At 61.0% G+C, this 21,998-nt stretch overlaps 1 protein-coding gene and 1 long non-coding RNA gene across 3 annotated transcripts in view; both read left to right on the top strand.

Annotated features, from left to right (window-relative positions):
• Nucleotides 1-2,110, top strand: part of LOC112961415 — a 45,127-nt gene extending 43,017 nt beyond the window's left edge. Inside the window, exon 16 of the long non-coding RNA XR_003252012.1 lies at nucleotides 936-2,110. This is a non-coding gene — a long non-coding RNA (uncharacterized LOC112961415). The remainder of the gene's footprint in view (nucleotides 1-935) is intronic.
• Nucleotides 2,111-10,460: 8,350 nt separating this feature from the next.
• ITPR3 (inositol 1,4,5-trisphosphate receptor type 3) overlaps nucleotides 10,461-21,998 on the top strand; it is a 44,360-nt gene continuing 32,822 nt past the window's right edge. For both annotated transcript variants that reach the window (XM_026056665.1, XM_026056664.1), the window contains exons 1-2: nucleotides 10,461-10,855; nucleotides 18,247-18,317. In XM_026056665.1, the coding sequence (XP_025912450.1) occupies nucleotides 10,767-10,855; nucleotides 18,247-18,317 (160 nt within the window). In that variant the 5' untranslated portion in view covers nucleotides 10,461-10,766. The remainder of the gene's footprint in view (nucleotides 10,856-18,246; nucleotides 18,318-21,998) is intronic.

Below are 21,998 nucleotides of genomic sequence, written 5' to 3'. Positions count from 1 at the left end.
GGTGCCTGCACCAAGCCGTCCTCGTTTGGTCCAGGGTGGAATAACAAACCCAGTAAGTGATTTCGCTCTCCCCTGTGAGGGCAGAGCTGGGCCCATCTCCTTGAGAAGGAGCTGCAGGTTCACGTGATGCTCCCACATCCTGTTCGATGTATTTTAAGAATGCTGCTTACAAATACTGGTGTGGTGCCAGAGCAAGCCAGGATGCTCACAAATTGCGCGAGATACACAAGCCTCCGCACACCTCGTTATTTTCCTGCGTGCTGATGGGAGAAGATGATCCAACCCTGGAGCGTTATAACCACCGCAGCTCTGCCAATTGCAAAGATGGATGGGCCAGTGGGACCGCTCCGGCTCCGAGAGGCTCAGTCCAATTTCCTGTGCCGCCCTGCGCTTCCAGGGCAGACTTGCCCTGAGACGCGTGGTGTCACTCGGCTCATTATGTGTCTTACCGTGCCACCAAGAAGCCCCAGTCCTGGATGAAGGCTCCTTTGTGCAAGCTGCTGCATGAGCACAGAGTAAAATAGATGGTTTGTGCCTAAAATAACTTTCAGTCTGAGATTTCCAGGTCCCATAAAGCTGTTGTAAAGTTGCATTACAAATGCGAGGCACTCGGATATTACAATGATGTGAGYCAACATAGTAGAATGTTTTAAATGAAATATTCATCTGGATCTTCAGCCTGTAAAATGGATAGAGCTCTGCTGGCTTCTGTGGACTCACACTGATTTATTTTTTGTTGCGACCCATTTGTGTTAGGATGGKGGCTAGGAGATTCTAGGAGATCGCCTCCAGCCTAAGATCCCATTATTTCAGGTGCTCTAAAATCACAGAACAACTAGACAATCTGTGCCCCAAATTCAAAACCGCTAAGGATGTAGCCTGGTATTTTTCAAAAACAAGTCTATTCTCTAACATGCAGCATTTCCTCCTTGCAGGGCATCCTCATAGAAAGATATTCTTCCTTAGCAGTTCAGGCAGACCTCAACAGTCATATCTCTCAGCTGATGGTATCTCACTGGCCGTGAAAGAAATTGTAATTTAATCAACAAAGAGCGCTTAGAGCCCCAGACCAGATGGGAGAAATGTTTGTGAAACAAAGACTCTATTTTCGAGAAAATCCTTCATCTTGTGCATCGAATGAGAAATAATTCAAACTCCGGAGGCAAGCGGCTGAGGCAGCTCGTGGGTAGGAAATTCTCGTGTCATGCGCTGACCGGTTCTCCGGGCTTGCCCATAATAGGAGCAACTGCTACTTTTATAAGCAGATATAATTCCTGTTTTATATTCAGAAGTGATTTGAATCCCTCTGTGGACGTAGCCTGTCGTTGCACCTATTTGCTGTTTGCACCCACCCCTGGACCTCCCAGAACGACGCCTCGGGCTCCTAGCGAAGCAGCGGAGCCCYGGGAAACCCCGCTGCACTGCCGGCAGAGCCCCAGAGACGCTCCTGACCTGGACGAGGAGCAAAACCGGCGGCCCGGCCGCTCTGGAAAAATCCAGCGTGGCGTTTCAGCAAGCTGCACCCTGCGCCGGGCTTGGGGACGAGTCGCTGCTGGGGTGCAGCGGGGCGGCTGCGCGCTCCTCGGCCGGGGCGGTCGCGCTCCTCCCTCCCAGCAGCGCTGGAGCACTTTGCAAGCAAGATCTGCGATTCTGATCAAAGGAAACATTAGTCACTGGAGACCTGGGTCTTTGCTGTTAAAGTTAGATGTTAGGCATCCAGCTGGCACCCATGATAAAGAAAACTCCGCTTTACCAGCACGAGCACGCTTTGTGTCCCGGTTTAAAAGTCCAACCAGGCAATTGCATCCTGCCTCTGCAGCCTTTTCATTAGCTGCACTAAACTAGCATTTTTCCTGGGCACATCAGTTTTGGGACGGCCCGGACAGTTTTCAAGCCACGAGCCCTCTAGTTGCAGCTGGCTTTTCACAACCACCAAGGCGCTGCTGCCAGCCCAGCCCCAGCTACGTTGCTGATGTCTTCAGCAATCACGGCCCAGCTGCTGCTCTGAATCGGGTGGGAAGGAGCCGTGTCTGCCGCAGCATGTAAAAGAGCTTTTGGGGCCTGACGGTGGTATATAAAATGCAATATAATGTTACCTATAATTTTTTAAAACCAGCTCTAGTCCTGCAAATAAAACACTCTCTATAGTTTCTTTTTCTTTTCTTTAACAGCTATAAACTGCAGAYGTCTATTCTTCCTCCCTCCTAGCTTGCAACTGTCTTGGTTTATAGCGTCGTCAGAACCTCCTGATTGATTTACATGTACAGGCAGTAAACAGTCGCTCCCGCTCTCGCCAGTCCCTTATCCCAGGCTCCTGGGTGACTCAGCAGCRCGGTGCACAAGCGTGACTAACTCTTCCTTCCACAGCAAACAGGGATTTTGGGTCTTTGTTCAGTGCATTCCTCGCTGGTGGTGGAAGCTGGCTAACGAACCGCCCTGGCACAGCCGCGTGACTCAGCCGAAGGAAGAGCGCCCCGATCGCCCGGCACCAGGGCTTCGGCTCTGCACGTATCCTGCTGCAGGACGTCAGGCTGTGCCGCCGGGTGCATGTCTGCGCTGCGCCACTCACAGTGGGTCCAGATGGATGCAGGGCTTTCTCCTGCTCCAGCTGGGATCGGCTCTTGCTGGCTCACACCTGGAAAACGTGTTTAATCCATTCAGAAGAACCTCCCAGACAGCAGTTGCACCCACTCTACAGCTGATATCTCCTGGTATCCAGTTGTTTGCAGAACTGGAGCACAGTCCAGTCACAGCCTGGTTATTATAAATCCTCCCGTCATCTGGGCCGTTTCCTCCCCAGTGACTTTTGGACTCACTGGGAGGATTTGTCCACTGTAAAGCCATGCAGGATAATTCCTGCTGGTGTCAGCACGTGGCCTCTTTTCCTCCCTCAGCCACGATGAGGTCAGTTTAGGAGGGAGGATCTCTCCACTCACCTGMGTGACATCCATGCCGTGATGGCAGAAAGGTGTTAAATGAGGCATCGTTACCACACACCTGATCTTGCCCTGCTCTCCTTGCAGAGCCAACTCGCGGCAGGAGGGAGCCCAGAGCTCACACCGTGGGTGCAGCAGTGCCCGGGTGGGAGGGCGAGACCCACCCCGCGCCCTTGGCCCTTTAATTGCAGGTGCAATTCCTTGCAGGTAAAATTCCTTTAAGAGGAGGGATTTCCCGTGGGGCTGGTGGTTTCCTTCTGCAGGGGCTGGATGCTGCTGCTCTGGGGCAGATGGGGGTGTGCAGCGCCGGGCCCTCGGYGAGGAGGAGGCAGCAGCAGGTGCCTGAACTGTAAGTGCTCGCCCTGCGGCTCTGCAGGGCTCTGACGCTGCTGTTTCTGAAGCTGCTGGTGCATTTGGGTCTTGCCGTGCTGGGGCACATCCACGTGAGATGGGGGCTGGGAAAGCTGCTCCCCCACCTCTGAGCAGGGCTGGGCTCTGAGGGCTTTTGGGGCTTGTGTCCAAGCCTCTGCCCTGCAGACCGGTCCCTGCTGGAGTGGAAGTCCAGGCTGCGGTTTGTAGCCTGGCGTGGTGCCTTGGGTGCTGGCTGCTCCTGGGGTGTCTCTCTCTCTTCCCAGTCGTGTCCCTCGCTCCCTGCTGAAGGTTTTCTGCTCCCTGCAGATGCCCCCTGCCCCTTGGTGGGTTTAGCTCTGGCAGCGCGCGGTGCCTCTGCTCGGGGCACGGGCAGAGCTCGGCTCCTGGTGCGGTGCCCGTGGGAGCCCGCGTTTGAGGGCACGGAGGCTGAGGAGCCCTCCTGGGGACCTCCCGTGCCGGGGTGCCCGCGGGCCCTGGGTCGGCCCTGCGGCCAAGGGGAGCCCTGGGGTGTGGAGCCGGCTCCTGCGGCATTTGCACGCGCAAAACCTGTCCCGGTTTCCAGCGCAGCGGCTAGTCCGCAACCCGCTGCCGCAGCCTGCGCCCGGCGCCTCCGTGCTGCGCAGAGCAGGGATGGGGTCAYATCCCGGGGCAGCAGGGATCTCCCCGAGCTCCTTCCCATCCCTGAGCTTGCCCCRAGCATCTCATTTGATCTCAGAGCTGTAAAAGCAGCACGGCAGCCCGGTCGCTCTCGCAGTGTCTTTCCTTAAGCGAGCCTGTAAAACCGACTCCGAGCGGAGGCCAGGCTCCCACGGGCAGGGCGGCTTGGATGCTCCGGTTCTCCGCACCCCGCCGCTGGAGGGAAGCAGGGTCTGCTCGTCCCCCCCCGAGTGACCGATGTGATGGGGGAGAGCCGGGGGGGGTGGTGGCCCGGCCCGGACGGGGCGGCAGCTGGCTCGAGTCCCAACCCAGCCTCTCGTCAGGCAGCAAAGCGTGTGGTTATCTCGGCGAAGGCTGTAATTAGGCTGCTTGGCACCAACTTGTCTCAAAAAGCTGGAGAGGAGGCAAGAAACTCGGATCAGCCATTTTATATGCAACTTCACAGGSAGAAATGGAGGCCAGGCTGGGAGAGGTCTGTAACGGGAAGCCGGTTCCTCTTTGCTCTGTCCCATCTGCTCTCCGTGACCAACCCACGAGTCCCTGCATCCTTCAGGTCGGACCCAATGCAAGAGGAGCTGGACTGAGTGCCGTAGTGCCTGTGGCTCCCTGTTTAAAATTGGCCCCTCTCCCCTGCTAGCTTTAACCTTTTGCTCCCCCCGTGCCGACCATCAGATCATTCCTTTCCCTGGCACAGCGGGATGGAGCTGGAGCCCGTCCCACCATTGGCAGCGCGCGGAGGTGGGCACYGTGCCCGCCCGAAGCTGGAGCGCGCTTCCGTCCGCTCTCCGATAAGCTGTGTCGTTCATTCAGTGCTGCGYGTTGACCGCAAGCCAGGCAGCAGGACCCGCGTGGTCCACTTGGAGGCAGAGGAAGTGCTGCTTGGCGTGGTCATCAATCTCCARAAGAGCTACTGAAAGAGGAGGCTGTGTTAGCTCCGTGCTGGAGCACGGTTTGTGGCACGTTTCTCTGGATTTCTCCGGAGGGATGAGATATGCTGGTGTGAGTGTGAAGGGGTRGGAATTCAGCCGAGCTTGTAGTCATCAGATAGAGGTAATCTGGTTTCCAAAGTGCTCAAGGTAGCTCTGGAGCTGCTGGCTGCTCTTGAAAAGCCTCCCCTTGATGGGACGCCAWCTGGTCTGTGTCCCTGTCCTGATGTACAGGAGTAAGGAGAGATCAAGGAAGTAGAGAGAGGCCTTGCCCGGGGTGTAAATCTGTGCCTGCCCTTGGGGCCGAGGCAGCAAAGCAGTCAGCGCTGCTCTCACGTGGGCATGAACGTAGTGGATGGTGGGCAGCAAACCAGCTGATCTGGTGCAAAGCGGTTGTGCAACCGCGTGGAGAAGTTGGCATGATCGCGGCAAGCAGGCGATGAACAAGATGTGGGTCAGCAGCCAGCCGAGCGAGGGAGCGTTGTGCAACGCAGAAACCTCTTGGGCAACGCACCCGCAGGGATGGGGAATGGGGCTCCCCGCTCGCTCCCGGCCCACGGTGCGGGTACGGCCGGCAGCTCCAGCTCCACCCAACAGCTCACCGGCGTTTGCCTGCTAGGGAAGCTCTGAGCCTGTGCAAACGTTGCCGTTTGCTTTTGATAAAAACTAATGCAGAAAAACCGTGTCCCTTAGGTGCAGCCGGTCCTGGCAGGCTGCTCGCGTGGGTCGGGGTCGTGCCGGGTCCGGGCTCCCGAGGGCCGTCCGGCGGGTCAGCTCGGCCACGGACCGCCAGCGCTTCCCTGCCCGGAGCGCCGGCCCGTTTCYGCTCCGTCGGAGAGCGGCTCGGGCTGCTTCCCCCGGCCTTGCCGCTCTCCGGGCGGCCGCGGCGTTTGTCCCAAACCTGGCCCGGCGTCGCTAACGGCAACTGCTAATTGTTCTCTCGCTCTGTACTATATTTAATCCCCCACTATTATTTTTTCCCCTTTTAATCATAAAAAGCCTAAATTTCCCTCGGGGAAGGTTATTGGCTCGACTGTGGAAATATACCTGCGAGYTGCACGGAGCCGAGCCGCCAGGGGACTGGCTGTATTTTTAAACCCAAGTACAAAGTGTCTTCGGCGCTAACCGCGCTTAACCCTTCCCGGGGAGGGCGGCCGGGTGGGAGCGGGGGCTGCCCGCCCTCGCCGGGGCTCCGGCCGCTCTCCCTGCCCGTCCCCGGGGCGGCCGCCCGGCCCCTCGGCTCGCCGCGCAGGCGTTTTCCCTCTCTCCTAGGTCGGCTCCTGCCGGCTCGGCTGCGACGGAGGCTCGGGTCCTCCGAGGTAACCGAGCGCCTCAATACCTTTGAGGATGTGGGCCAAAGTCATCTCGTCTGACAGCTATTTCAGGGGAGCGCGGCCGCTCCCGCGAGACCCCCTCGCGCGGCGACGGTCCCGCACGGTCGGCCGCCGCAGGGGTGAGCAGAGGTTGATAAAGTGACCCCGGGGGTTTCATCCCGCGCACCGCGGACCTCGGGTCGCCTTCCGGACACTGCTCTGGGGGAAGCTGGCTTCGGTTTGGGTTTGCAGCTCGAGCAGAGCAGGTTTGGGGGTTAACCCTGCTCGCCGAGGGTTGACCGTCTCCTGCACCCAAGGAGCRGTTTTATCCAGGGGTGGCTCCTCCGAAATCCTAACCTGGGAGGAGGAACAAGGTCAAAACAACCTCCTCTTTTTTTTCCCCCYGAGTAGCTCTGGCCTGGGCTCGGTCCAGCCTCCGCGGGGTGGTTGGGGTGGGAGGACGGCGTGGTGGCACGAAAAGCACCGTACGGAGCCCGGCCGGTCTTTGTATCGCGTCTGTGGGCAGCAGCGGGGTCAGGGGGTAACCGAAGGCAGCGGGACGAGGGGGAAAACGGGCCTCCCGGCCAAAGAATCCCCCTTTTATGCGAGTTTTTCTGCAGAGYGGCCCCGCGTCCCTGCCCCTGCTCCGCGCACAAGGGCCCGAGTGTCTCCCTCCCGCCTCCTCGAACAAAGGAGGCTGCAGTTGTTTTTTGCTTTCCCATTCCAGGCGGCTTCACCCTTGCGTTCCCGGCCACGGCTCCGGGATTTGGTCTGGCTCTGACAGGCCGTACCAGATGGTGACAGCTTGCAGGGAGCATTCCTGAGCGAGGCTGGGGCCGCTTTGCCCGTCGCAGGTGCTGTCATGCTCCCAGCGCCCTGGTTGGAAAGCAAAAAGACGGGCTAAGAGCAGCGCCCGCAAGAGTGGGAGCGAGAGCACCGGGGCTGCCACAGCGGCATCCCTGCGGATGGGCACCTGGGACGGCGCTGGGATGCTCTCAGGGTGCCTCCAGCCTGTCCTGCCCCCCAAACCGGGACGGACCGTGGTGGGGACGTGCTCCCTTGAGCGTCCATCCGGCATCCTTGCTCACCGGTGCGCGTTTGCTCCCGGACTTTGCTCCGGACAAACTCAAGCTCCAGCCAGCTCGGGGGCTAGGAATCCCAGCCGGCCTTTCGGCAGGTCCCAGCACGGCCCGCGGGGATGCGAAACCCTGCAGCCACCGTCGGTTTAGCAAGCGGCGACAAGGGCGAAGGCGGGAGAGGCGCGCGGGAGGTGTGGGTGGGGGGGAGCCCTTGCCAAAGGGAGCATCCCGCGGACGAGGCCGGGGGCCGGGGCTGGCGCGGGGAGGTGGCCCCGCAGCTTGAGCGGCCGCCCGCAAAGGAGCGATTTCGGCATGTGGAAGGAATGCGACTTCGGCCCCGCCAGAGACGAAGGCCGGGCCGTGGGGACGGCTGCTGCTGTACTGACTCACCGGCCTCCTCTCCGCAGCCGCTTCCTCTCCGGGAGGCAGAAACTCCCAGTTTTTATTTATCATGTGGCTTAAAGTAAGGGGTAAGGAAGGAAATGCTCTTATTTTTAACTCTTCTATCTCCCCTGAGCCGCAGGGCACAGGGAGCCGCGAGGGGGGAGCCCGGCCCACGTTCCCGCGAGCATCCCAAGGCGAGGAGCTGCTCCGTGGCATGTGCTCGCGGGCTGCAGGTTCCTTTTCGGGGCACGGGCTCTCTGCAGTGCTTCAGTGCATGGGTCTGCGTGCAAACGGCCCTGCCGGTTCAGGGCGGCAGCGGGGACTCGTGCACYGGGGCGATGACAGCTCGGGTCGTGGCTGCATCGCAGGCAGCTGATAGCAACTGAAATGCAGCTTTCTGATAGAAAAAGCCGCTAGCTGTGGGCTAGCAAGGTGCAGTTTTATAGGTGGTCGGGGTGCAGTGCTGGGGTCGGAATAGGCAGGCCGGGTTGCTCCCCTGAAACGTTACGGGTTGCCCAACTTCCCTGTATCTGAGCCGGGATGTTCATCCCGGCACGTGGGACCGCTGAGCACGGTGTCCGCCGGCCTGAGCGTGGGGGAAAGGGTCTGCTGTGACTTCGAAGGAGACTTTGAGGGGGTTCATCGTGCTGGTGCGCCTCTCCCGAGTGGAAGAAGTCAGGCCAGGCGCGTGTTTGTTTAGCGCAATGTTTTTTTGCGCTTCCAGATGATTTTTACCGCAGGGYGCTCGGCACGCTCCGCAATCGCGAGCCGTCCTCGGTGGCGCGGGGGGACGGGCAGCACCGGGGAGGTCGCGGCGGCCCAGCCGTGCGCACGAGGGTGCTGGAGCCGGGGGAGCCCCTTGGCTGAGATGCTGCTGCTGCCTTTGATCAGAGCAGCTGATCTGTGCGTGAAGTTTTGGTCTTGGGTTCCCTGGGGCCTTTCTTTTAGCTCCTGTTTTGAAACCTTCATTTGCTTTTGGCAGCAGCGAGTTTTTTTTCTTTATGATCTTTTCTTTTCCCCCTTTGTTGCCCTGAGATAAAGGCTTCTAAATTTGTCGTGTGCTGAAAATGCAGCTAATCCTGATGGACCTGAATTCACATCTCCCCCAGAGGAATTGCACTAATTTTTTTTTCCTTTGTTCTGCCAGGGGACCTGTCCGTTTCCTAGTGGAAAAAAAAAATAAAATCACTATTTAGGGCAAGGTTTAGATTCCAAAACCTGTGTGTTTGTTTGCAAGAAAAGAGGACAGGAGGGAAATCAATCCAAAAAAGCATCATACTTTTTTTCCCCTTCCAATATTGTTTTTACAACAGGGAAATTTAATTAAAGTGCGGAACTAGGGCAGTTGCACTGTCCAGAAGATGCTCTGAGGATACAGTCCTTTCCCACCGGTGTTAAATCGGGAGCACAGGCGCTGCCAGGCAGGTCGGACCTGCCATCCGGGCAGTCCGGCATCCTGTCGGATAGCGGCCGGTGACAGCCACCTCCGCAGAGGCAAACTGCCCCTGCAAAAGCCTCCCCCYGGCTCCGACCTGCTGCGTCGGGGTCCCTGAGGGAAGGGTCCCTCTGGCCTGGGGGGACCAGGCGAGCTCGGGGGATGCTTTGGGTGCGCGGGGTCCCAGCGAGAGCCCTCCCAGCTCTTGGCTCCCGTTGCTTTGGGCAGGTTGGATGCTGGCGTCCTGTGCGTGCTGGGCTCTGTGTGCCGGTCGTGGCCTTGGACGGGGCTGGAGACGACGGCTGAAATGGCATCGCAGCTTGGGAAAGGCTGATGCATTTCCTGGGAGAGCCATGGGAGAGGGGAGGCTTGTGCTGGGTGTGCTGGGGGGCAGGAGGGGTGGCAAGGGGCAAATGAGGAGTGCGTCGGCTGAGAGCCTYGGGGCCGGCAGGAGGCAGCTGGGCTGAAGCTTTCCTGCTGCAAGCGCTCGCCTGGGGCAGAAAAATCCAGTGGGAGCCGTTCTGTCCTGGCCCAGGCTTCCCCGGCTGCCCAGGTGGTGCCRTTTCCCAGGATCCCTGAACCGGGGCTGGGAGGAAACGCTGGCAAAAGAGCAAGTTTTTGTGGTATGGGAGAGCCAGGGCACCTGGTCCCACTGCAGAGCCAGGGCAAGCGAATGGCAGGAGCAGAAGCGCTGGCAGTGCCGGGCTGCCGGTGCCCAGGAAAGGTGCTGGGGTGGGAAGGGGCTGGTTCACCTGGCCTGGTGTCGGAGCAAGGGAGCGGGAGCCGGGAGACTCGGCTTCACCGCTCGTCCCTGCGGGAGGGGGACGGGGCGCATCTGGGCTGCGTCCTTYGCTTGCCGTTGGTGCACACCGAGTGTCGCTTTGCAATCCCCCGGCTGCTGCTTCCAGCCCCCTGCCTTCCCCTCCGCGCAGGCAAAGCGCCCCGGGGGAAGGGAGCGCCCCKGTGCCAGTCCAAGCCACCGGCGGGYGACRAGCCCCAGCCAAGGGCAGCGRGCCGGCGGGACTCCGGGGCCACCTCGGACGGGGAGCGAGCCCAGCGGAGCCCTCAGCGGCTCCCGAAGCAGCGAGCGGTGCAAGCGCCCGCTTCCTCCCGGGCCGGGCTGCGGGCGATGCCCACCCTGCGCCCCGGGGGCCGCTCGACGGCGTTGGGGTGCGCGGCGCCCCGCTCCCCCGGCGCGGGAGGCGGGGAGCGGAGGGTGGGGCCTCTTTTTGGGCATCCCCCCAGCGGCTCCGGTTCCCCTCCCAGGCCAAAAATATTTGCATTTTTTTTTCTTTTTTTTTTTCAAGCAGGACTTCCTGATCGCTCTCCATTGGCTGCAGGTAGACAGCCGTGCGAGGCGAGACGGAGGCACGGACAGCCGGACAGATCTCCTGCGAGCCTCTAATTGAGCCTCTCCCCCCCTCTCCCGCTGCCGGCGCCACACGCGTCCCTCCAGCCCGCCGCTGCCGGGCTCCCTTGGCTCCCGTCCTGCGCGGCACATGTAAAAGTTGCGCGTGTGCCTCTGCCTGCCGGGCGGCTGCGGAGCGAGCGAGAGCGGGTGGGAAAAGCCTCCGGAGCGCCGCTTCCCGCGTGCCCCATGCTGGATTTCTGCGCCGGGAGGTGACTCGGGGAAGCAGAGGCGCCGCGCCGGGGCGAGGGCAATCATGAATGAGATGTCGAGTTTCTTGCACGTCGGGGACATCGTCTCCCTGTACGCCGAGGGCTCCGTCAATGGCTTCATCAGCACTTTGGGGTGAGTGTGCCACGTCCCGGCGCCMGCCCGCCCGCTCGCTCCCTGCCGGCATCTCCCCGCGGGCGGGCGGGCGGGCGGCCGAAGGGGGCTTATTTCTGCCCTCAGCGAGGGAAGTGAAGGTAGCGCTGGGCTGGAGGCTGCGGGCAGAGGGGCCGGAAGCCTCCAGGTGTTGCAGCGGCGGCGGCGCGGCGGGGAGCGGGCTGGGAGGCTGGGGGAGGCTCCGGCGCCCCGTCCTGCCGGGGGCAGGATGCTGCCCCGGGGGGACCCTGCAGCCCCCCCTCTCCGGCAGCCCCGGGCGGAAACTTCTCCCCGCTTTGGGGCTGGGGGGGACGAGATGGGTTTAAACGGCGGCTCGCGGCGGGGGGAGGCTTTGTAGCTGGCCAGGGAGCTCGGCGCTGGGCGGCGTGAGGGGTCGGTGGGACGAGGAAGGGGCTGTGCACGAGTCTGACCTGGGGACTTAGGCAGCCGTGATCCTTCCTTGGGGCGCAGGGTGATTAAATGACTTTTCAAAGTGCTTTCTGCCCCGTTTGGCACGGCTGGAGGCTGCAGTCTGCTGGGACAGTGCCTGGCTTTTGCTTGCCACCTCGCACGGCGCTGGTGGTGCCTCTGGGCACCGGGGTCTGGTTCACCTGGCTGCATTTGATCCAGGCAGGAGGCATCAGCCCAAGGTGGCCCTGGCTGGTGCTGGGGGGAGCTGGGTGGCCACGAGGGTCCAGGCTGAGCCGCCTCCTTGCAGCCCCCTGGATGCATCAGCCACCGGCAAGTGGGTCTGGGGGGACAAGCAGAGATCTCGGGGACCTGTCCCATGTTCCTAGTGTTTCTGTGCAAGCCAGCAGTGTTGCTAAAGCAGCAGGTGGGCAAAGCCAGGATAAGACCTTTAAACGTGCTTTTCCCCGGACACGGGCTTCCCTCGCTTCTGCTGTGAGTGTCTGCCCTGTGGTGCCAGGAGAGGCCGTGTCCCCGACGCGGCGAGGTCTGCCGGGCGCCGCTGGGGGTGGGTGGCCTTTTCCATAGTGTAATCCTTAGGGGATTACTGCTTACGTGGCTGGGAACACTGCTGCTCCCAGGGCTGTCCGGCTTTTCAAAGCCGGGGCCCAGACCTTGCCCTGCAGCCCCGAGCGGTGCCGGTGCTGCTTCGAGGAGATGGGTCCGTGCCAGCGCGCCTGCCCCACGTTGCACGTGCAAGTGTGAGATCAGCCAGGAATGCGGACTTGGATGGGATTCCTGGGGTAGGAGCTGCCCGACTGTATAATCGGAGATGAATGCACTTGCTCCCACATGCCTGCGTATAACCGGAGACGTGCATACCTTCGCCTACACGCATTCGCGCAGCCGCTGCTCGGCACATGCAGTCTCTTGCTTCATGCGCACCCAAGTCTGCATCCGGCCATCCGTGTGAGGCTGCCCCAAATCGCGCCGCCATGCATGGATGGGCACGTGCACGGACACAAATATCTCTGTGCGTGCAACCATGCAGCGCTGAGCGTGAGGTTCCCTCCTGCAAGTGCAGACCGTGAGCCCGTCTGCACCCAGACCTCGGCGCACATGTGCACGCCCGGCCCGTGGCCCTGAACGGGTGGGAAAACTTCCCCAAGGTCGTTTTTGGAGAGGTCTCCTCATCGCTGGCCTGCTTTCTCAGCACAAGACGTCACGAGGCAGGGTCTGTAACCGCGACAGCTCGGCACTGAGCACCCTCTGAGCCTGTCTGTGAAATCAGATGCGGAGGATGATCCTGTGGGACCTGATGCTGGATTTTTAGCCTGTGCAGCATGTCCTAATAGCTCTCCAGGAGCCAAATCTAGAGGCATTTAGATGCTTTGGAGCTCCACTCTCTTTGTAACTCTGACCCCCAGGTCCCCCTTTTGCAGGGTGCTTCTCTAATCTTATTTATAAGCATTTGAAAAGTGGGGCTGCCTTTGAGAGACTYGAGCTTCGCCGCTGGCTTTTGCTGGCCAGCCCCACTTTTCTGCGGCTCTGTTTTATCCGGGTTGTTTCCCACCCTTTGCAACTGTTTTCCCTTGTGCCCAGCGGCCTGGGAGACCCAACCGCACCTTAAATCACTCCTGCGATAAGGGCCGGGGTGACTCACTGAGAGTGCTTCTCCCTAGCCCTGCTCCCCGTGGGGGACCTTGTTTGGCTCGTTTGCAAGGCAAATAGCTCAGCTAACCCCAGCACCGGCGCTGCATGCCCGGCTGAGCGCCCTGCCGGAAGCGCTCCGTCTGTCCAGCCGTGCCACCATCTGCCCTCACGGCAGGGAGAGGTGAGGGCGTTCCAAGCTGGGGATCGGCAGCAGGATCCTCGGTTGAACTGGAGAGGTTCAGGATGTTTCCAGGTGCCGGCTGCGAGCGCCCTGTGCAGTGRCGTACCCTGATTTACCTGCAAAGCGCTGGTGTCCTGCCAGCCTAGCTGAGCTCTTGCACCAGCTCTGCTGGTGTCACCAGGGCTTCCTGATGCGGCTATGAGAAAGACCTAAATATAAACCTGGTGGTGCTTGCAGGAGGTGCCATCAGGGCATGCAGGGCTCTGTCTGTCCCCAGGTGTCTGTGCTGGGGACGCACAGCTGGTGGGAGGAGCAGCAGGTCTTGGAGTCCTTAAATGCCAGAGGTAGGGTGAAGCCTGGCCCTGGTCTGCAGGGAAATGGGCTGGATAAGGAAGGTCCTTGGCTGCTGGACCTTGGTAAAGGGGCTGTTTGCTGACCCCTGGATGTGCGTCCTTCAGAGGCAGCAAACTGGAGTCCCATCTCCTGCAGGAGCTTGTCGGGCTCTTGACTGCTCCACCACGAAAGCATCAGCCCAGCGTTTTGCTGACCATCGGGTGCGTGGAGGAATATTTGTCAGGAATGCGCAGCCCCATGCTGCTCTCCAGCCTGTGTCGGGAAGCCGAGCGCTTGGGGCTGCTCGCGCGGGACCGGACTCGGCTCTGCAGATAGGTTTCCTGAGTCCAGGGGGTCCCTTGCAAAGCAGGAGCCCGGCACGAGCACGTAGCTGCATCAGGCCCTTGGTTAATACTAATCTTAAAAGTTTCCGTTGTCTTAAGTGGTCACTTTCCTCCTTTTGTGAAGGGAACCTGTCGAGGGCGACRGAGGGGGCTGGTGCAGAGGCAGAGCAGCTCCCAGGGCTGAACCTCGCTGCTGAGCCTCCTCCGCCCGCGACCTCCCTCCCTGAGCTGCGCCAGCAAAGGCCCCGGGGCAGAAACCCTTCCTCCCACGGAGGCTGTCTGCAGCGAGCGCGCGCTTTTAAGGAGGAAAAACATCCTGCTGAAGGGTGGGGAATACTTGTGTGCGCTCCAGTGCTCGGCTGGATGGGCACGCGCTGAGCCAAAATACCCAAACTAGCTAAAATGCTAAAGATAGACCAAACAGCGGTTACTTAGGTCTTGCTGTGCGCTCCCAGGAGATCACTTAACAGCTCCGCAGCAGCAGCAGCAGCAACCAAACGTGGCAGGAGACCTGCGTTGAGGGCAGCCACTTTGCTGGTCGCATCTCCTGGCTGCGCCTCAGGGGCATCACGTTCCCTTAGGAAAGTCGGGGGGAACGGGACAGGTATCAGAGTTGCCCAGAGTGGTTTTGATGGCACAGGACATGGCCCAGGAGGAGCTTGCTGGATGCAGGGACCCGAGCATGGTCTCATCTTCCCTCTTGGCTGGATTTAGAGGTCCCTGCTCTGCCAGGAGGCGGGGGACAACCTGCGGGATGGCCTGGCTTCACCGCTGTGGCTTTGCTGCTGCTGCCAATGAAGGGTTTCTCCAGCGCCCCCGGCACCTGCCAGTGAACCCTGCTAGGTTTGCTCCAGGAGATCTGCCTCTTTGGGAGCTGGATAAGGAAACACCCGTTTGAAACGGGCCCGGATCCTGCTCCAGGGCGGAGGAGTAGCTGCCGCCCCGGGGCGTGCTGCAGGGATTATCTGTGCAAAGCAAATCCGCAGCCAAGCAGGAAGAGGAGCTCGGAGACCTCGGCTCGATCCCTGCTCCAGCTGGGTCAACGCGGTGATGCCGGTGCCGCGAGCGGTGCCTTCCCTCGCCTCGTGTCCCCTGGGTAGAAAGGTGCCATCAGCCCGGGCGCTCACCGGCGGGCTCTGCTCCGGGGTTGTCCCCATCCCTGGGCACCCCGCGGGCTCGGGGACCGGCAGCCTGGCACCGCCGGCTTGCGGAGGGGAAGGGCCGGTGCCAGACCTGCCCGAACGGGAGCCGGCCGTTGCATGTAAAATAACACCTCCGATAGCTGCAGTTGTGATTGCAGGTGGATTTACAGGGTGGAGCGGTTTGGGGAAACGCAGCTGGTTAAAGGGTAACTTCAGCCCCGCCGGGTCGGGAGGAGCTTGCGTCCGTTCAAAGGAGGAACGCGCGCGGCCGGGCGCCGTTTCCTCCTCCCGACGGCGGGGCGGCGGGTTGAAAGCCTGCGTTTTTGCGGCCGCCCTGCGTTGGCTGGCTTTATTTTTGCTGCCGTGGCCCTGCCCGCGGCGACGGCCCCAGCCTCGAGGCAGCTCCCGTTGGGGTCCCTCCCGTCCGGGGAGCGACGTGCCGGGGTGGGAGCGCTGCGCCCACCCGCAGGGGTGGCGTTACCCCTTTCCACGGCACGGCGGTGAAAAGCTCCCTTTTCTTCTCGGGAGCAGGTTAGCTTTTTTTTTCCACATGAGCGGCTCTTCCGCCTCGGCCCCAGCTGGCCGCCGTCCCCGGGGAGGGCGAGGGGTGTCGGATCGATGCGGATTCCAGCACCGGGAAAGCTGCTCCCCCCCGAGCTCCGGCGGAGGCTCTGCCTCGCGCGAGGCCAAGCACGCTGGCCCCCCTCCAGGAGATCACTTTGTGCTCGATTTTAAGCATGCCGAAAGCCCCACTGGAACCACTTGCGCTGACTTGCACKGTTTAAAGCTAACCAGATGCTCGCGCGCGCGTTGCTGCGCCCAGGGCGACGCGCGGGATCAGGCCCCGGCTGCTCCCCGGGGGTAACTGCAAAAGGCGAAACGTGAGGGTTTTACTGATGCACCAGCCTGCTGCTTCTCCCGGGCTCTTCCTCCAGGCGTTCAGGCCCTAAGAGCCTGTTTTTTTGCGAACACCTGAGAAAAGGTTGGTGCCGTTACCTCCGTGCCCAGCGTCCTGCCCGCGGTTCGGAGCGGCGGAGAGCTCCTGCTGCTCTAATGGCAGAGGAGGGAGCTCTGCTTTACACCACCCCGCCGCGCTAATGCCGGTTATTAGCCGAATCGCCTCCTGGCCCCAGCAGCAACACAGGTGACTCATGTCCACCATGTCAGAATCCTTTTATTTTCGGCAATTTTTCCTGAAGAATGTTAGTCTGCAGTATCAGTTTAATAAAAATAATACTTTGCGTTCCTGCAAAGCATGTAATCCCGGGATTAAAGACGCTGAAGCTGCTTTGAGATCATTAACTAATTAAGACTTCTAGCCTGGCAGGTCACTATCTCCCATGCTGTGCTATGGATCAGTAATGCTGGGCACGGAGACGTTGCAGGCAAACTTTCAAGCCGGAGCTGGTGTGGGTGGAAGATTCCTGAGTTTTGCAAATCGGCGCTGTTTACTTCGACACTGGAAACGGGCCACGCAGGTCAGATGCTTCCTCGGAGACCCCTAGCCATGACGGAAGACTCTTTTTTTTCTTTTTTTTTCTATTTCTTTTTTCTTTTTTTTCAAGTGTGTAAACGAATGAGGCCGCCTGCTCTTGCAGGCCCTGGAGGGAACGGGGCACTTGCTGCAGGTCGGTGTTTGGYGGCTCGAACTCGGCGGGGGAGGCTGCTGCAGCCCCCGGCCCTGCCGCAGTCTCGGAGATGCCGGGCAGGAGACTTCGTCCATCTCCGTCCATAACCCGAGCCAGAGTGGGGCAGAGCGGGCCGGGGAGGCTGTAATCAGGGACCTTGGGGAGGGGAGCCTGGTTTCCAAATCCGGAGGGGGAAGCCCTCGTATTTGTGTACAAGCAAATAGCTCTCGTTTGACTCCGGCAATGTTTGGGCAACACAGGCTTTAAGGGTAATAACAGTGGAAACCAAAACAGGCGACAGCTGGCATCGGGGCTGGGCCGAGGCTTTGCGCATCTCCTGCACCGCCTGCGTGGTGGGTGCATGCGGTACGGCCCTCTGTTCCGCTTTTCCCCTTCTTTCTTCACCTTTTCCCTGCCTTTCCAAGTCTCTGCCCTGCAGGAGTTTGGGAATGTGCCTGACTCCTTCCCTGCTGTCGCAGCCCATGGAAAAAGCACTGCCTTTTGGGCAGTCCCTGGTCCAGAGCCCGGTACCCCCTGCACTGCCAACCACGGGTGCTTGCAAAGCCAAGGCAGCCCCTGTCCACCGAAAAGCTCAAAGTGTTCATTGAAACCGCATGATTTCTGGGGTTTACAGTCTCGGAGCTCCCAAGGCGTCACCCCGCGTCGCTGTCGGTAGCGGCTCTTTGGCACGTGCACGACTATGTATTCAGCACGCGGCTCGGCAGCAAGAGCCCCGGGATGGGCGTGAGCTCGCTCGCTTTCTCTGCGCCTCATCCTGCCTCCGGTTCCAGGGAACCGGCTTCCCCCGCGGTGCTCCCGCCGGGATTGCGTCCTGGGTGCGTTCCTTCCTCCGCTCGCCGGCCGATCGGCTGCCGGGATCCAGCCCTCCACGGGTGGGGACAAGCTCCCGCGGCGGGGAGGTGGCTCCCGCAGCGGTTTCTCGCGGCGCAAAGCGGGCGAGCGGGTAGAGCCTGTCTCGCTGGAGCACCTTGTTCCCTTGAAAGCTTTGCCGCGGAGTCTGGCCGGCTCCCACGCTCCGGGCTCTGCCAGCCGGAGGGGAGAGGCTGGTGGGACCCGGCCCGTCCAGTTCCTCGGCTCGGCAGCATCCCGTTTGTCCCCAAATCGCGGGGAGGGTCCTCGGCATCCGGAGCAGGACCCGCGGGATTTTGCTCAGCGCTGGGAAAACAAGGGGAGGAGGGGGACGGGGGAGATGCAACGTGTCCGATGGGCAGAGCCGGCACCGCCGATCAGATGACGACTAACGAGGGGTTTCCGAGAGCCCCCGCTGCCTCCAGTGGCATTAAACCCCATGGCGCTTCGCTCCCGGGCGGAGGATCGTTGCGTGAAGGCTGAACGCGGCCTGTTTTGCCAGATTAAGGGTGAAATGGTGAGAAGGGGAAGGGGGGCGGCGTGGGCAGCGTCCCCAGCCCGCGGCTCCGAGCTCCCCCATCGCCGCGTTGCCTCTTTTGCACCCGTTAATCGAGCCAGCTCGGCGGCGCCGGTGGCTCTGCCCTCCCGGCAAGGGGCCATGGCCCTAAGGGGCAATAATGAAAAATAAATATAATATAAATATTTATAGAGTGCAAATGGGTAGAAAACGGGAGACGAGGCTTTTTGACGCGGCCGCCACGCTCGCTGCCCGCTCTGAACCTCTGCTCCCCCTCTTGTCCTCCCCCCCGCGCAGGCTGGTGGACGACCGGTGCGTGGTGGAGCCGGCGGCCGGCGACCTGGACAACCCGCCCAAGAAGTTTCGAGGTGAGCCCGGGGCCCGCGCGCGTCCTCCCTCCCTCCTTCCTTCCCTCCCTCCCTCCGGCTGAGCCGGGGCGCGTGCCGAGGGACGCCCGCGGCCGAGCATCCCGCGCGCGGGGGGAGAGGGCGGGAGGGGGCAGGCGGAGGGGCGGCTGCGCCCGGCACGCTGTTTCTTGCCAAGCCCGTTAGCGCTGAGCGCTAATTACTTGGTGCTTGGCTGCGCCTCCGAGAGAGCAGGGGGATTAAGCTGCGCTTTTGCAAGGCAGGTGGGGCTCAGGGAGAGACGTTAAATCCCTGCCCGTCCTCGGCCGTCACGTTCCCGGCTGCCGTGCGCGGAGCAGCGCTCGCCGGCAAGGGGCAGCCCCGAGCGCGAGCCGCTCGCCCACGGCCAGGGCACGGCGGGAGCAGGGATGAGTCAGTGCAGGGCCGGGGCAGCTCCTGRCCTGCGGAAACGGATCGCGCCTCCGGCTTCCCTGAGCTTCGCCGCGTGGTTTTGCAAGCCCGGGGCAGGCCCGCGAGGTGCCGAGCGCCCACGGCTCCCGGCACGGTGCAGGGCAGGGCGAATATTTGAGATGGGGATCCCCATCCCGTGCCGGAGCGAGGAGGAGGAGAGCCGGCGAGGCCAACGGGACGGTGTCCGTGCTCCTCCCGCAGCCTCGACCTTCGGGCTCCCRGGTTGCCGCAAGCAAACGGCTGCTCCGAGCCTGGAGCGTCTCGTTTCTGCCCTACGTTGCAGCGACCTGGGCAACGTTGCTGTTGTTCACGGTGCGCCCTGTGTGCACGGCGCGCTGCAAAGCGCCGGGGAGGAGGCTTTTCCCAAGGAGCTTCCCGGGCTGGTTTGATTCCTAGTGTCCGGAGCACCTCGTGCTCCTGCACGGGCCACGTTGGATGGGGATTTTTGATTTGGTTTATTTTGCAGTCAGAGCAGCAATGCAGCCGTCGCTGCTGTTTTGTGCATGGGGCCGATTAACCGGACGCTGTGCATGCGCACGCATGGATTCACAGCTCCACGGCGAGTCCCACAGCCTTGGGAGCCGTCATGCTCCCGGACATCGGCGAACTTTTCCCATGGCCGGATGGGAGCAGCTGGAAGCAGTTGCAGGGAGGCCTGTGCTACGTCGCGGCGTCGGGCAGGTTCCCCATCCCAGCGCCCCGCTATCTCCCTTCCCGGACATGGGCGGGTGTCGAATCTCTTTTCCAGACTCAGGTCTGGTCTAGACTCCGCTCTGCTCCGTGCAAACCCTATCAGGATATCCAGCCGCTTGTTTTAATGGCCGGAAAAGTAGCGGTCTCCCTTGTCGATAGCTATCGCTGCGGGGAAGGTAAAAACAACAGACCGAGGAAGGTAAAAACAACAGACCGATTCTGTTTCCCTGCAGCAGCGGCAAGAGGCTTAAGAGGACTTTAATGTGCGGTTGCCGTCCCCATATCCTGTGGCCGGACCCTGCCCTATCCTGCGCCGCCGTAACGCGGCCGCGGGTCCCGGCTCAGCYGGGGACGTGGGGACGGGGCCCGTCTCCCGCAGCAGAAGGGGCGACTGCTCCCTCCGTGCCTCGACGCTGCATCGAAAGGGAGAGTCGGGCCCAAATGGTTTTTTGGAAACGCCGAAACCCACCGCGGGAGCTTGTCCCTGCGGGGCGAGGAATGCCCGGCTCCGCTGCCTGCGTAGCGCCTGGGCTTGGCCGGGCCTCCAAAAGCCGCCTGGCACCTCTTTTATTTGCTTTTCTCATGGTTTCTTTCCTTCTCGCAAGGCTCTTCCCGGCCCTGCGTTCAGGCACGTTAGGAAAAAGCAAATAAGGCGCTTAAATCCCGCGCTTGGCGGGGCGGGTGACGGCAGGGGGGCTCGGGGGGCTGCTGGTTCGCTTTCCAGCGGCCCTTTGCACGCGAGCAGATGCAGCGGCCAACGCACCCCAGGGCCGGAGCGGAGCGGCCCGGCCCGGCGGTGCCGCGCGCTCGCCGGTGCCCGCAGCGCCTTGCACGCCGCAGGATGCTTTTGTTCTGCCTCTGCCGGAAACGCGCCGGTTCCGCCCCTGCGGGTTCGCGGGGCAGCTTTGCCTCTGCGGCTGCGCTGGTCCCCAACGGCTTCGCCCCGGCCCTGACCTACTTCGGAGCGTGTGCGCTCTCCCGCGCTCGCTCCCCTCGCCGGGCAGCGCTAACGTGGGAGCTTTCCTCGGCCGCCGGCTTTTCCGCCCGCCTTGCGGAAGATCCTCAGCGCTGAGGCCGGAGCACCAAAGTCTTCAGTGCCCAACATGAGCTTTGCTGGATCCTGCCTTTGTGCAAACCACTGGAATTGCTCCGTGCCTCGGTTTCCCCATTTGCAAAACGAGGCTTTGTATTAAGAGACGGGGAGCAGCAACGCTCAGCTCCGGGTGTCAAAGAGCCCCTCCGGTTGGGGTGCGCTCGGAGCCAGGGGCTGCCTTTGCACCTGMCTCTTAATAGCTCTATTTTTTTCCCCTCTCCCCCACGCCCCAGTTTCTGCTTTCCACCAGCTCCTTTGGCAGCCTAATTAACAATTTAATGAAAACGATTTAAGGTGCTGCAGGTGGCCGAAGCGTTTCTCTAGCCCTGGTTCGAGTCACCTTGCTGTGGGAGAACGCAGCAAAGCATTGCGGCAGCGGCGCTCGAGCCCCTTATTAAAAGCCCCGCGTCGCAACGGCTCCTTGGCACGGGACCTGCCATTAGCAAATAGACCTGCAAAACGAAATGTGAAACTTGGCCTCTTCCCAGCGGCCCGAGCCGGTGAGAACCATGCTCCGCGCTTGTTTGTTCGTCACTCCCAGGTAAATAAATACGTGCTTGCCAGCGCCTCGGGCCCCGGGCCAGAGATGGAAGTGATTTTCTTTTTGTGTCTGAAGTTTCTGGGCTGCTATTTCAGGAGCAATTAGGGCGACCCAGGCTAAAGAGCCCTTCCTACCCTCGCTCCCCACCCCGCAGAGCTTCTGATCCGGATCCGAATTGAGACTCTGGCTCAAAATTCCCAAAGATTTGGTCTCCTGCTTCAGCTCACAGGTCCTGGTCCTGGACCTGGCTGTTGGGACTGCTGCAGAGGGCGTCCCTGCTGTACCCCCATCCTGGCCAGAGCAGTGTGGGCAAAAATGGGCAAATTGGGGCAATGTGGCACAGTACGGATACGCTGCAAGTGTTTTGGGGAACTGGGATCCAGAACTGGGCCCTTCAGATCCAAACAGGGTTTCTTGTAGGCCTCGAAATGCAGTTGTTTGCGTACAGATTTTTAGGAGCAGTTGCTTACAGCTTCCAGCACTGGTGATTAAATCTCTTTACGAGTAGTCACAGGAGGGCAACAGCGTGTTTGCAAAACTGGCATATCCCGATGGCACGGCCACCACGGGGCTAGTAACCCTCAGTCCTGCTGGCTTGGGATATCTGATGTCTAGGGCAATAAATGAGAAGGGGAGATGTTCCCTCCTCACTGTCTCGCAGCACCTGCGTCCTGCTGGCTTCGCCTCCCTTCCAGGGGGATCCTCTTGCTTGTTTATTACTCTCTTCCTCAAAGCTTTTTRTCCTCCTAAAGTTTTCCTTCCCAAGTCGCATGGTTGTTTCCAATGGAAACACTTCTATCAGTGGACCAAGAAGTGGAGTTACTCTCGGACTCATTTAGCCTGATTTGAAACTAATCCTCCAGCTAATATGAAGTGATGTGACTCTCCACCAGCCCTGGCCAGGTCT

The sequence above is a fragment of the Apteryx rowi genome, unplaced genomic scaffold (genome assembly GCF_003343035.1).
Source record: "Apteryx rowi isolate R43461 unplaced genomic scaffold, aptRow1 scaffold_132, whole genome shotgun sequence".
NCBI classification, from domain to species: domain Eukaryota; kingdom Metazoa; phylum Chordata; class Aves; order Apterygiformes; family Apterygidae; genus Apteryx; species Apteryx rowi.
The sequence above is the reverse complement of the archived record's forward strand: the minus strand, read 5'-3'. Positions and strand labels throughout refer to the sequence as shown.